General features: G+C 41.4%; 1 protein-coding gene across 1 annotated transcript; it reads right to left on the bottom strand.

Moving 5' to 3' along the window:
- Nucleotides 1-271: 271 nt before the first annotated feature.
- LOC130222336 (gastrula zinc finger protein XlCGF57.1-like) lies at nucleotides 272-12295 on the bottom strand. The gene is made up of 2 exons (XM_056454925.1): nucleotides 12143-12295; nucleotides 272-2390 (listed from the first exon to the last, which is right to left on the bottom strand). Exons 1-2 carry the CDS (start codon nucleotides 12225-12227, stop codon nucleotides 1228-1230), a joined length of 1248 nt encoding a protein of 415 aa, XP_056310900.1. The 5' UTR covers nucleotides 12228-12295; the 3' UTR covers nucleotides 272-1227.
- Nucleotides 12296-15089: the final 2794 nt, after the last annotated feature.

Raw genomic sequence — 15089 nt, 5'->3', positions numbered from 1 at the left:
ATGTGAGGAGTCAAATCTAAAACTTAATGCAACAAAAACTAAGGATATGATAATTGATTTTAGAAGGAATCATACAGCAGCTGAGGCGACTAATATCAGAGGTCAAAAAGTAGAATGTGTGGAGAACTACAAATATTTGGGTACCATTATTGACCGATCTTTAAACTTTGAGGCAAACTGTGATGCTGTGTGCAAGGGACATCAGTGCACGTACACAAAAGTGAGCATGTGTATTCACAAATACGAGACTGTTGTTACAAAATGATGCACATTTATTTAAATCAGACTTTTTCAGACACAAGTGTAGTAGGGCAGGATTGTATAATTCTCAAATCGGTAGGTAGATGTGTACACATTGCGTAAGACATTGTGGCTTTTCCATGTAAAGTTGTTTGTGTTTGATTCCTGAAAAGTTTAAAAACCGCGAAAACAAAGTCTCAAAATTCAAACGAAGCCAGCAGTATAGACTCAAACAAGTGTCAATTCACACACACGCATCACCTGATTCACAAATGCAAAACTTCCTTTTCGCACACATAAATTAATATGCATGAATGCAAAACATAATATTTGTTTTACGAACATGTTTATGTTTGCGCAAATGTTAAACTCACAGACTCAGGTGGAAAGCCATTCAGTTGTGGATGCAAAACTGCATAGACGACATTAATAAAGCATGTGGAGGACAGAGCGTGCATTTGCAAATAATACTGATACTAATTTCATCCCATACGAGTTTAGCCGGACTTTCATTCATCAACAAGTTTTATTAAAATTGCAGACAAAAGCCCAAAATTGGAGGTAAATCTGTGTTTGTTCATGCGAGTGACAATCAGACAATGTGAATGATCAAAAACACAATCTAAGGGTGTAGGACAGTGTTCCCTTCATCTCCCCAAACATTTTCTCCTCCGTAATCTTTCTAATTCTCTTTTCAGAGCTGACCATTTGACTGAAGTGTGCAATGTGCACAAATATGGTTATCGGTTAAAACGCATATAGAGTTATTTTGCTTTCTTGCAGCCATTAGAAACTCTCAAAACCTGGTACTGCGCTGTGACCCTGATCTACACTACAAAAAAAATCTTGACCCCTTTTCAGTTATTAAGTTTAAATCTTCAGGTGTTCAAAGGGTTTCATTATCAGTAACTTGATATGTATACAAGAGTTCACACTTGTTTAGCATGCTGTCCCAGGAGAGAACCTTAAGCGCCGCTGGACAAGGCCTCAATTTTGAGGACTCTGATCTCCATTGTGAAGCTTCATGTGAATGCTGAGGCTTCTTTTATGTTTAAAGCCCTTTCCACACTCACTGCATCTAAAACTTTCCTCTCCTGAGTGAGTCTTCATGTGTTTTTTATTGGAGTCTTTACATGTGAGACTCTTTCCACACTGATCACATGTGAACACTATGGTTCCAGTGTGACCATTCATCTGGTTAATGGGGCTAGCTTTGGTTGTGAAGCTCTTTCCACACTGAGCACATGCAAACGGCTTCTCTCCGGCGTGACTTATCATGTGGTGTTTGAGTGTGTTTTTACATCTGAAACTTTTACCACACTCTGTGCATGTGTAAGGTTTCTCTCCAGTGTGAATCCTCATGTGGGTGTCAAGGCTGTGTTTTCGAGAAAAACTTTTCCCACACTGTGTGCAAATAAAAATTCTCTCTCCATTGTGAGTTCTCATGTGGACTTCAAGAGTGCAATTATGCTTATAACTCTTTCCACACTGAAGGCAAGAGTAAGGCTTCTCCCCAGTGTGAATTCTCATGTGCGCTGCCAAGTTTCCTGTATTATAGAAGCTTTGTCCACACTGTTGGCATGTGTACGGCCTCACTCCAGTGTGAATTCTCATGTGCTGTGTAAAGTTTCCTGTAGTATAGAAGCTTTTTCCACACTGTTGGCATGTGTAAGGCCTCTCTCCAGTGTGTGTTCTCATGTGTACTGTAAGGGTGCCATTTTGCTTAAAACTTTTTCCACACTGAGGGCAAGAGTAAGGCTTCTCCTCAGTGTGAATTCTCTTGTGTGCTGCCAAGTTTCCTGCATGATAGAAGCTTTGTCCACAGTGTTGGCATGTGTATGGCCTCTCTCCATTGTGAATTCTCATGTGGGTTTTAAAGCTTTGTTTTTTACCAAAACTCTTTCCACACTGTTCGCAGGTGTAAGGTTTCTCTCCTGTGTGAACTTTCATGTGAACATCAAGCTTTGGCTTTTGACTGAAACTCTTTCTACACTGTTCACTGCTGAAATTACACCCAGATTTGGATTTCCGAGGTCTTTCGTGTGATGAAGTTTTTTTAGTCAGTGTGGGTTTTTCATCAGTCGTTATGTCTTGGTGTTTCTCTTCCATTTCATTCCATTGATGAGTCTCTTCTTTCAGCATCATCGGGTCTTTAAAAAAAAAAAAAGTGAACTTTAGTATGAAGGCACAAAGCGACAAGCATGAAATGAATGTTTCACCCAAAAATATAAACGACCTTACCATTTACTCTGTCATGTGGTGTTAAACATTTCCTTTCTTCTGGAACACAAAGTAAGCCAGCGTTTTTTCACAATATCTTTTGTGTTTAACAGGTTTAAGAAACTCATAAAGGTTTAAAACCACACGAGGGAGAGTAAATGGTGAGGCTATTTTCATTTATTGACGCAAAAATGAAAATAAAAGGGTTCCTATTATGAACCTTTTTTTACAAGATGTAAAATAAGTCTTTGGTGTTCCCAGAATGTGTCTGAGGTTTCAGCTCAAAATCAGATCATATACCTTGCAGAAGATTTAATTTTGGGGATCAGAGGAAAACCAAGCTCTTTTTGTGCCTGTGGCTTTAAACGCAAATGATCAAATGCACTCGCTCTAGATTACTCATGTTGTGTTCCCTCATGTGTATCTACCACTGGATTTAAACATTTTTAACTTGCTTGGAAGCCCTGATTGAGACAAATCCTGCATGTTCATAGCAAGTACGCATAATTCACACATATATTTGTGAGTTTGCATTATTGTATAGAATTAGGCAAATGTTTCTCAGTACTGGGTTGCAGCTGGAAGGGCATCTGCTGTTTAAAACATATGCTGGATAAGTTGGTGGCTTATTCTGCTTGTGGCGACCCCTGATGAATAAAGGGACTCAGCTGAAGGAAGATGAATGAATGAATGAACTAATGCAAATGCTTCATGCCACGTTTGCTGTAACGAGATGACATACTTTGCTACTTGTTTTCATTTGGACTTTTGTCTTTGTTTTCTTGCCTTTGTGCATGTCCTGGGGCTTAGCTGAAGACCTACATGATGACATTTTATATACCCGACAAGATGCAGAAATGCCATCTAAAAAGGTGACCTGCTGTTTGTCCAATCAGGGATAGTGACAACGTAAATATACTAATATTAATGTTATCCCGGGGTTTACGAATGTGAAACATCTGTTAATGAACACCCAGGTTTATATTTTAACCCCAGGTATAGCATGAGCAGTGTGGAATGTGATTACAGATAACCCAGTATTCTGTTTATCCAGGGTTAGTATGACCCAGGGTTAACAGTTGGAAGTGTGAAAAGCCCTGGGAATACACAGCATCAGCTCTCAGGATAAACGGAGCACAATGACAAACAGCGACAATTGTCAATCATGTCATAGTGACCCGGGGTCCATTCTTCGTACCTCACTTAAATGATCTAAGATAATTTGGCAGATCCTGGATCTTTTAATCTTAATAACTGATCTCTGGCTAATTTGGTTCTTCAAACAAGTTTGTGAATCAGATTAAAATGTCTGGATAAACTGATCTGAGATCACTGCATGTGTTGTGAAGGACAGCTCTATCAATCATCGAAATCATGATCAGCAATGCAACGATTGACTGACAGCGTAATGACATCATTGTGGAGAGGTAAGCATGATCGAACACCCAATGAGGGGGGAGAGCAGGCTTGGAGCCCGGCGGCTAATCAGCAGGCCAATCAGAAATAATAAATAACACCTGTTTATTCTAGTGATTGGGCCGGAGAGACAACCTTCTTAAGGAGAACAGAAGGAGCAGCCGGGAGAAGAGGGGGAGAGCACACACACACGCACACTACGGGTGTTGTGCACTCATTTAAAAAAATAAAGCTATACTGCTTACCTGAATCGCCGACCCTGTCTTCTTCCCCTAATATCGAACTTTGCTACAGTGGTGCCGAAACCCAGGAAGAAGAAGAAACCCTGCTGCCAGAATGGTTACTCCGTCTACCAGTCCATGTGCGGAAGTCATCCAGGCGCTCGCGGCCCTCCACCAACAACAACACCATGCGCTGGGGGAGCTGAGAAAAAATCTGGAAAGACGCTTCCAAGTCCTCGTAGAGGCCCAGCGGGAGGACCGCGAGCTAATCCGGAGTCTGCTGGTCCAGGAGATCCGGCCCGCTCTGACATCTGCCGCCCACCCTCCCATCTCGCTACAGAAGATGGCACCGGAGGACGACCCGGAAGTGTTCCTGGACCTCTTCGAGAGGTTGGCGGAGGCGTGTGGCTGGCCGCGGGCCGAGTGGCCGGTAAGAGTTATCCCCCTGCTGTCAGGCGAAGCCCAAATTGCCATGCAGCAGCTACCGGCCCAGAATCTCCTGGAGTACGCTCACCTGAAGCGAGCCGTTCTCCAGCGGGCCGGCCGCAATCCGGAAGAGCAGCGTCAGCTCTTCCGCTCCATGGAGCTGACTGCCAGTGGCCGGCCCTTCGTGTTCGCTCAGCAGCTCCGTGACGCCTGCCGCAGATGGCTGGTGAAGGATGGCCGGACCACCGACCAGCTGGTGGATGCCGTGGTGCTGGAGCAATTCATCACCCGCCTCCCCTCCCGAACATCGGAGTGGGTCCAGTGCCACCGGCCAGAGGATCTGGAGACGGCCATCCGGCTGGCGGAGGATCACCTGGTGGCGAGGTCCAGGGTCGGCGAAATAACCTCTCTCTCTTCTCCCCCTCTCCCTCTCTCTCCTCCTGTTCCCAGGCCCAGACTGCGGGGACCGCCCACACCAGCACCCAGATGGCGGTGCACAGAGGCGGACCTGCCGAACGTCCCAAGGGGGGCGGGTCCATACCCGGACGGCGGGGTGGAGCAACGACCCCTGGCGGTTCCCCAGACAGCGCCAGGTCTCTCTCCGGTTCAATCGGTTGGTCTTGCTGGCCCTGGGGGTATAGTGAGAAGGGCTGGGCCGATGCATTGGCGCCGCGGGGGCGAGAATAGTACACCAAAAATCTGCTCCATGAAGGAGGTGAGTGCGCTGATTCGGGTCCCCGCCACGCCAATCGTCGCCCCCGGTCGCGACGGGCTATACCGGATACCAGTGAGTATAAAAGGGGGTACATATCAAGCTTTGGTGGATTCGGGGTGCAACCAAACCTCCATCCACCAAAGCCTGCTTCAAGACCCGGCATTGGATACGAGCCGCACAGTAAGGGTAAGGTGTGTGCACGGGGATGTAATTCACTACCCGCTAACGGCGATAGACATTCAATTCCGGGGTAAAAAGCATAGCGTTGAGGTAGCAGTTAACCCGCACCTCAAACACCCGCTAATTCTGGGAACCAATTGGCCTGGATTTAATAGATTATTAGGGGTCTTATGTGCGGGTGTGTCTTGGAAGACGAAATCGCCGGGTAGGGGGTGTGTCGCTCAGCTGGGGGAATCCCAAGCGGTGACGTCACGCGCTGTCTCAGGGGAAGGGATGGGAATTTCCCGGTGTAAAGACTTTCCCCTGGAGCAGTCTCGTGACGACACGCTAAGACATGCACTCGAAAGAGTGCAGGTGATAGATGGGGAAAACCTCCAGCCTGACCGGCCCCTCTCCTATCCATATTTTGCGATCATTAATGACAGGGTGTATCGAGTGACCCAAGACGCTCAGACAAAAGAAGATACTACCCAATTATTAGTACCAAAGTGCCGTCGGGAAATGCTTTTCCAGGCGGCTCATGCTAATCCTATGGCTGGACATTTAGGTCAGGCGGCCACATTAAATCGCCTCATGACCCGATTCTTTTGGCCGGGCATTCACGGGGATGTTAGCAGATGGTGCGCTGCGTGCCGTGAATGTCAGCTGGTAAATCCACCGGCCACCCCAAAAGCGCCTTTGCGCCCGTTACCAATTATGGAGATGCCCTTCGAGAGAATTGGTATGGATCTCATCGGGCCATTAGAGTGATCCGCACGCGGGCACCGGTTTGCACTAGTCCTAGTGGATTATGCAACCCGCTACCCGGAAGCAGTAGCGCTCCGTAACATCTCAGCAAAGAGTGTTGCGGAAGCTGTTTCGTATAATCTCCCGAGTGGGAATCCCCAAGGAGATTCTCACTGATCAAGGCACCGCGTTCATGTCACGCACCATGCGCGAACTTTATGGATTATTGGGCATTAAATCCATTCGCACCAGCGTCTATCACCCACAAACAGACGGGCTGGTGGAAAGGTTTAATCGCACGCTTAAATCAATGATCCGTAAATTCGTTCACGAGGACGCGAAAAATTGGGATAAGTGGTTAGAGCCCTTGTTATTTGCTGTGCGGGAGGTTCCCCAAGCCTCCACGGGGTTTTCCCCCTTCGAGCTTCTCTATGGCAGACAGCCCAGAGGGGTTTTGGATGTCATTAGAGAGGCTTGGGAGGACGAGCCTTCTAATAGTAAAAATGAAATTCAGTATATTCTGGACCTTAGAGCAAAACTCCACACACTGGGGCGGCTCTCTACGGAGAATTTGCTTAAGGCTCAGGATGACCAACGCCGGCGATATGACAAGGGCACTAAACTACGTAAATTTGCACAGGGAGATAAAGTCCTTGTACTACTACCCACTTCCAGCTCTAAATTACTCGCCAAGTGGCAAGGGCCGTTTGTGGTCACACGACGAGTCGGGGATCTCGATTACGAGGTTGTTCGTTCGGACAGGGCTGATTCACGTCAGATTTATCACATTAATCTGCTGAAGCAGTGGAGGGAGCCGGAGGAAGTGGCGTTGGCTACGCTCGTTACTAACGAGGATGACCTGGGGCCAGAGAGCCCCGGCCGGGAACGGCCGGGCGCTCTGGTCACCGGAGGGGATCATCTCTCAGCGAGCCAGCTCCTCGATATCCGGCACCTCCAACGTGAATTCTCTGATGTGTTCTCACCCCTGCCCGGTCGTACTAACCTGATTCAGCACCATATCGAGACCGAACCGGGCGTGGTCGTTAGGACCCGGCCGTATCGCCTACCTGAACACAAGAAAAAAGTGATTCAGGAAGAATTGAGTAATATGTTGAAAATGGGAGTAGTAGAAGAGTCCCACAGCGACTGGGCCAGCCCGATTGTCTTGGTACCCAAGACTGACGGCTCGGTCCGGTTCTGTGTGGATTATCCCAAGGTAAATGCGGTGTCAAAATTCGACGCCTATCCAATGCCGCGTATTGACGAGTTGCTCGACCGGTTAGGTGCTGCTCGATTTTACTCGACTTTGGATTTAACGAAGGGCTATTGGCAGATCCCCTTGACTCCAATATCCCGCGAAAAAACGGCTTTCACAACGCCGTTTGGATTACACCAATTCGTGACACTTCCGTTCGGGCTGTTCGGGGCACCGGCAACGTTTCAGCGTCTGATGGATAAAATACTCGGCCCTCATGTGGCATATGCCGCTGCTTATTTAGATGACATCATCATTTACAGTAATGACTGGCAGCGGCATATGCAACACCTGAGGGCAGTATTGTCGGCGCTGAGACGGGCCGGGCTCACGGCTAACCCACGGAAGTGCGCAATTGGGCGAGTGGAAGTAAGGTATCTGGGCTTCCACTTAGGCCACGGGCAGGTGCAGCCCCAAATTGATAAGACTGCAGCTATTGCCACCTGTCCGAGACCTAAGACCAAGAAGGAGGTGAGACAGTTTTTGGGGCTGGCGGGATACTATAGGCGTTTTGTCCCTAATTATTCGGCCCTCGTCAGCTCATTGACTGATCTCACTAAAAAGGAGGGACCAGATACCGTCCAATGGTCGGAGCAGTGTCAACAGGCCTTCTCAAAGGTAAAATCTATACTTTGCGGGGGGCCACTATTGCACGCTCCTGATTTTGCTCTCCCCTTTCTGTTACAGACGGATGCATCCGATCGGGGTCTGGGGGCGGTTCTCTCCCAGGAGGTGGCAGGAGTGGAACGGCCGGTGCTGTACATTAGCCGAAAACTCAGTAAGAGTGAGGCTAAGTACAGCACCATAGAGAAGGAGTGCCTGGCGATCAGGTGGGCCGTTCTCACTCTTCGCTATTACCTCCTGGGCAGGGAATTCGTCCTCTGTTCAGATCATGCTCCTCTCCAGTGGCTTCACCGCATGAAGGATACCAACGCGCGGATCACCCGTTGGTATCTAGCGTTACAGCCTTTTAAATTCAAGGTGGTCCACAGGCCGGGGGCGCAGATGGCTGTGGCCGACTTCCTCTCCAGGGTGGGGGGGGGGAGGGCTGCAGGCCGGACGGCTCCCCGGCCTGAGGCGGGCGGTGGGGGTATGTGGAGAGGTAAGCATGATCGAACACCCAATGAGGGGGGAGAGCAGGCTTGGAGCCCGGCGGCTAATCAGCAGGCCAATCAGAAATAATAAATAACACCTGTTTATTCTAGTGATTGGGCCGGAGAGACAACCTTCTTAAGGAGAACAGAAGGAGCAGCCGGGAGAAGAGGGGGAGAGCACACACACACGCACACTACGGGTGTTGTGCACTCATTTAAAAAAATAAAGCTATACTGCTTACCTGAATCGCCGACCCTGTCTTCTTCTTCCCCTAATATCGAACTTTGCTACAATCATCTGATTAATATTCAATCATCCATGTGAACAAAATTAGATAACATTTGTAGTAAACGGTTTGTTAAATATGATACGCAAGCTTTCCACATTTGTTGTGGGCTGCATGCTTTACCCTTTCATGTGTCAAGAGTATTTAGCAATTTATTTAGTTTTACAGTTGGAGCGGATATTCTGTAATATAGTAGCCGGTTTCTTATTCTGTGTAAAGAATAACTGGATGTTTACAAAAGCATTTCGATAATTGAAAAAGGCATCTGCAACTGTTGTGAAGCATCAAATCACCATCATATTAACTGTCAAAACATGACAAAACAAAACATGACTGCATAAATGTAAAAAAGTCACATATTGTGCATATCTTTTATTAAAATTTCAAATTGTACTAAAGCGATCTAAAAAGTTCATATCAATAAATTCTCTCTTTAAACTACTTTCATTTCGGACTGCAGATTGCACAAGTTTTTTTAATATATATTTTTAACTTGTTTATATATATATATATATATATATATATATATATATATATATATATATATATATATATATATATATATATAGTTAAAAATGTATATTTACTATTTCCCAAGTGTATATAACTACTACTGTAAGAAAATATCAGAAATCGGTACATACTTTCAGTATTATCTTAGCTTGAACTGACCCAATCTAATCCTGTTTATATAAAATGAGCCTGATCCCTAGCGAAGAGCATAGAATCACCAAGAGGTGACACTCTAGCGCGATTTGGAAAACAGCCACTAGATGGCGCTGCGACCATTTTGGAATAAAAACTGCAATAGAACAACAGCATATTATAAGTCTGTAAATTAAACTATTAAAAGTGCTTATGATTGTCATAGTAAGTGTTGTTTTGTCGTCTTTCAGGTTGTATCTCAGCTTTAATGCGCTTTTAAAATAAATAAATAAAAAACAAACCAGCTGGTTGCCACCGCGACAACAATAAGATCAAATGGACAGCCGATCGCCTTTACTCTAAAATGGTGGAATGCGGGGTGGAATCGTGTCAAATCATCAATAACCAAATCCAGCTAATGGAGTAATCCACGTACGAAGAACAGAGCCCTGGTCTTATATGCTATTGATTTAGAACTTCCAATTCAGTTGCCTATTGGAGAAATGACCAGGAATAATAAACAGCAGAAAACGGTCAAACTACTTACTATACAAAAAAAGTGTGTTCATGACTATACATACAAAAAAAAAAATTTGAAAGTATGACTTTGCAACATCAAGCAGTATTAGGCATGGGCCAGTATAAGATTCTGACGGTATGATAACCTTGAATAAAAATATCACGCTTTCACTGTACTGTGATTACTGCTCTAAAATATATTATTTTTAAATGTCTGGGTAAAAAAAACAAATACTTTTCCCCCTTTGAATACAATATATTTTCATTTGAGAAACTTTTAAAGTATTTTGGAGCAGTAAACATGTCAGACTAAATCATTCAAATGAATTCTTGACTTCTGCTGTCCTCATTTGTTTCAAAAACACAGATTTCTTTACAATTTACAACAGCATCTTTGAATATCTTTTCTGTTAGAGATACTGTTTCCCTGAAAAACTTAAAACATAAAAAAAACCTTACATATACAGTAGGAATGGTATAGCAGAATGTTTTGGCAGTTTTATACCTTGAAAGCGGTTATCATCCCATGCCTAAGCAGCATAACACTTTTTTTTAGGATCAAAAAATTCATTCTTTAAATAAAGTCTCAAGCGAAAAGTTTTACAATGTTACAATGTTTTTATAATAATTCATTATTTTATTGTCCATTTCATTCAGCATATTTAATATTGGGGGCATCCACATTATTTGACATACCAGGGTTTCTGCAGGTTTTACAAAGTTAAATGCAAGACTTTTTTAAGACCATTATGAATTAAATTTTAGACTCATAAAGGGCAAAAAGCTAAGAAATTTTTCAAATGATCAAAAAATATTATAATTTAATACATTTAATAATACAATAATAAATAAATAAAAAACATAAATATTTTAGATAATTCTTAGCCAAAGATTTTAAATAGTGTAAAAAAAGCAAGCTTTACTTATATGCATACACTTTTTTCCAACGTAAATTTCATTAAAAATAATAAAAATATTTTAAAAGTTTTAAAAACTATAATAAACTAAATCTATGCACAACAATCTGTCCAGGTCGATGTCCTCAGCAGTAAATACATGGAGCACGTTTAAACAAATGTTATTGTAAGGAAAATAATTAAACCGTTATGATAAATAGAGTTAACGAAAAGTTTAAAGATTTATTGAGATGGATTGTTGGTGATTATATGGGATTTGGCCAGATTGGGTATCAAAACATGAACCCAGGAAAAGTAAGACTTGTTTAAAAAAAATAAATAAATAAGACCTACAACACAATATTTCAGTAAATTTAAGACTCTGTAAGGGCTAAAACTTTTAATTTTTGAATTTACTATATTTTAAGACCCAGCGGAAATCCAGTTTAAACACAATAGCCCCTGGTAATTAATTATTATAGTAATGATGTAATTCTAACTCAGATACTATCTGTGAGAAATAGTAACAACTACTAGAAACAAGTTTAAACCCATAAAGAAGTTGATGAAAATAAGGGAATTGTGATCAATGTGTGATATGCAAATGGAAAGTACTAAGCCAACACTATCACTGTAATAGCAGATATCTTCTATGAGAATACTGAAGGTCAAATATCATCAGCTCAGTTAAACTTTTTTATTTTATTGTTTTTATTTATTTTATATAGCGCCAGTGCTCAAGCATGCTTTACAAAAACAGTAGGAGAACAAGAAAAGCAATAACCTTAAGAAAGTAGAGAAAATGGGAGACTAATAATACATAAAATAATGACAAAAAACATGAGAACTAACGAAAGAAACTCATTCCAGTCTTTCAATGAGTGCTTATGTGCATTTAGGAGATAGAGGTAAAGTTGGTTTTATATTCGCACATTCGTTCATTTAGAAGTCTACATTGTTTACCATGTTTCTTTGAATATTCGATCAGAATTAGCATGCAAGTGTGGCTTGATATCAACATTAACACTGTTTATTTGACTGTGAACAATGTTGTACTTTGATAGTCATTTGCTGCTAATATGATTTCGTTATTTAGACTTTGGAAATAATACTTTTATAAAATTATATTATTAAGGGGAAAGTCTGAATGTGTGAATATAAAACCAACTTTACCTCTATATTTAGGAGAACTAGGCAGCACACTCAGGGCTGCAAGATGGATTTAATTTAGTATTCTTATTATTAAAATATAACTGAATGAGGATCAAATGACTGAGTTGGTCTTTGAGAATGAAAACTAACCTGTTTGTTCCTGCAGATCTTCCTGTTTGACTCTGAATGTTTCTTCAATCTTCACATCTTCACTCTCCTCTTTAATAAACGCCATCTTTATAACAGTGTGGAGATCAGTCGCTTCAGCAGGAGTTTTTCTCTGTGTTTGGACACTTTATCCTGTTTAAAATGAACAAAACAATGAACAGAAACAAAACAACTTATCCTCAACACTTGCTTCAACAGTTTCTTTATATGAGAGTAATTAACAAAAAGAAATCAGGTTAACAGAGTAAGTCCGAGCAAGAAACAATAGCCATAAATGAGCTGATTAAAACTAGTACTCCATTTCTTATATAGTGATGTATACTTAGAATGGAATGACATTATGCTATTTAATAAATTAAACCTTCATTAAAACACTTATTACAAACGTTTCTCACTTTACACACTTTATTCAAACAATAGCCCTCATTACTTTGAGTAAAATAGTACTTCCTTGTCTAAAGGGTTAAAATAATATTGTCAACAACAGGTACACAATTTAGCATCGGATGAAAAACCTGAAACTTTCAACAATCCGTTTATATCTGTGTAAAAGTTTCAAAACAAACCTTTCTCCAGTTAAATTACAGCGCAGGAGTGGCGCAGCCTTATGACGTCACACATCACGCCAAAATAAAAGTCTTTTTTTTTTTTTTAGCTTTTTTGCCACTTACTATTACAGTCATGACTTATTGATACATTTCTCCCTCATTTTCCACTTGACACTTGCTTGCTCTCTTTCTCTCTCTCTCTCTCTCTTACACACACGCACACGCACACATACAGGTATATAGTGTTTACAGGGACAGCATGTAACCACTGTGGTTTAGGGGGACACACCTTTCCTTACAACCTACAAATTAAATTTATATATCAAACAATCTGTTATGGCCTCATTAAGATACATCTCACTTAAAAAAAAATCACTTGTGACCATGGAGTTGTTGAAAAATTACACCTGTTTTTTCACAGGCTTATAGGGTCATCTGTATCATGGTTTGTTGGCACACACAGGTTTAAAGGGTCTGCTTGTGTAAATCATTCATACACAACAAGCAAAGTGGTTTAAAGGGTCAAACATGGTTTATCAGGACCAGTAACATAAAAAAAACACTGACTGGGGTTAGATGCATACTTTAAGAAAATGATGAATGAATGACAAGCTTTTTTTTATTGTATTTGCTCTTTACATGTACACACAGTGTGCTAATTCATAGTATTTAAAGTATTTATTTGCAGTAAAAATAACAACATTACAAGAATAATAAGTAATAATAAAAACAAGCTACATCAGACATTTGAAGTACAGGAGTAAAAACAGATACATTAAATACTTAAATAGATAATATTTAAAATGAGTTTAAAACTATTTAAAAAATGTTCAAAAAGTAGAAATCTGAAGTTTAGATAAGTAGAAATAGTTCACAAGTACAATTGTCCAAATGACATCTTTTAGACTTTTCCTTTAGACATTAAAAACATTGCTTGTTAGATTTTCCTTTGTTTCTCACATAGTCTCTTATATTCTGAATAGTTAGTGAGTCAAGAACTGGATGTTCAGCTGTCTTGCAGGCATGACACTCTGGCAATGTAGCCAGCTTTCCCTTTTTAATGTGCTCCCGGAAGTATTTGAAGACAGATTTGACTTCTGAAGGAGCCCATGGTCTTTTAACATATGCACGCTTGTTTTTTTGTCTGTCGAGCTCTAAAATAAACACACACAAAAAAAATAGGTTAATACAAATTATCAGCATAGTTAGTTTTTTTATTGGTTTAGCACAATTTTACAAGCAACTGGTACATTTTCAAAACGCTTAGTACTTTTATCACAACAGATCATCAAAAGTGCACCTTTTAAAACATGTCCAAATATTTTTAATTGTGCAAGTACAGTACACAATCACAAAATATCCTTTACACTACACAAATTAAGTGTTTTGTCAATGGAAATGTTTTAACACTGACTTAATAGTAACTTCCTGAAACGACAGTACAAACTATGTTTTAAGCAAGCAAAATACAAGATTTACAGATAGCACATTTATTCATCTCCACGCCGAAGAGGCTTAAGGTAAGTTTAGTTACATCTTTTGGTAATTTATTGTTAATTGTTAATTCATGAAATTTGACGAGTATGTTTCAACAAACACATAGACTGCTGAATTATGTCAGATCCCTCAGCTCAACTGTCTTCTGTTCATGCAGAGGTTGATATTAATTCCTGGCTGTGTTTTCTTTGACTGTAGCTTCAAAATACAAAACGCGATAAATCTTGTTTACTCTCTTTTGTCAAATTTAATTATAATTTAGCCTTTATCAATAACAGATTTGGTGAGAAAAATTAACGTTAACGTTACACTGTTTGGATTTATATTTGTCCGTGTTCAGTGTACGTCATCATGCTCTCTGTGTGTGTGTGTTTGTAGGAGCGGCATTCAGAGCGGAGCTCATTAATATTCACGACACAAACCATATACGGTCAATCATGGACCTTCTGATCTAGGGGTATTTTAAGGAGTAATAAATTAGCTTATAAAACTGTTTCTGGAGATTTTTTGAACTTACCAAAGCCATAAACAAGGCCCTCAGACTATGCAGAGTCACTGATTTGATCCAAGACCAACGACGAGATGATCCCAAGGTTTCTATATCCTGGACCAGGCCGTATCCTGAGCAGCTACTGTGGTGGTCATGGAAGAGTGGAGAACACGAGACTGATTCCTGTGACGCTCCAGAGACAGACGAGTCTTCGCTGAGGCCAACTTTCAGCCTCCGCCACTGAGACTGCAGCTCTGCACAAAATGTTTGGCCAGCGGAGAAATTAAAATGATCCTAAGCGCTATACAAATAAAGGTGAATTTAATTGAATTAAACCTACTATGCAGATATCACAGAACAATTTAACTTATTAGACCAATGCAGTATATGGAAC

Source organism: Danio aesculapii, chromosome 4 (genome assembly GCF_903798145.1).
Source record: "Danio aesculapii chromosome 4, fDanAes4.1, whole genome shotgun sequence".
NCBI classification, from domain to species: domain Eukaryota; kingdom Metazoa; phylum Chordata; class Actinopteri; order Cypriniformes; family Danionidae; genus Danio; species Danio aesculapii.
Note: the sequence above shows the minus strand (reverse complement) of the source record. Positions and strands in the feature narration are given on the sequence as shown.

Excerpts from the sequence above, each read along its gene's own strand:
- LOC130222336 (XM_056454925.1), bottom strand. The coding sequence starts at position 12,227 with ATGGCGTTTATTAAAGAGGAGAGTGAAGATGTGAAGATTGAAGAAACA. Across the intron at positions 2,391-12,142 it reads AGATCTGCAGGAACAAACAG|ACCCGATGATGCTGAAAGAA; the intron begins GTTAGTTTTCAT and ends TTTTTTTTAAAG.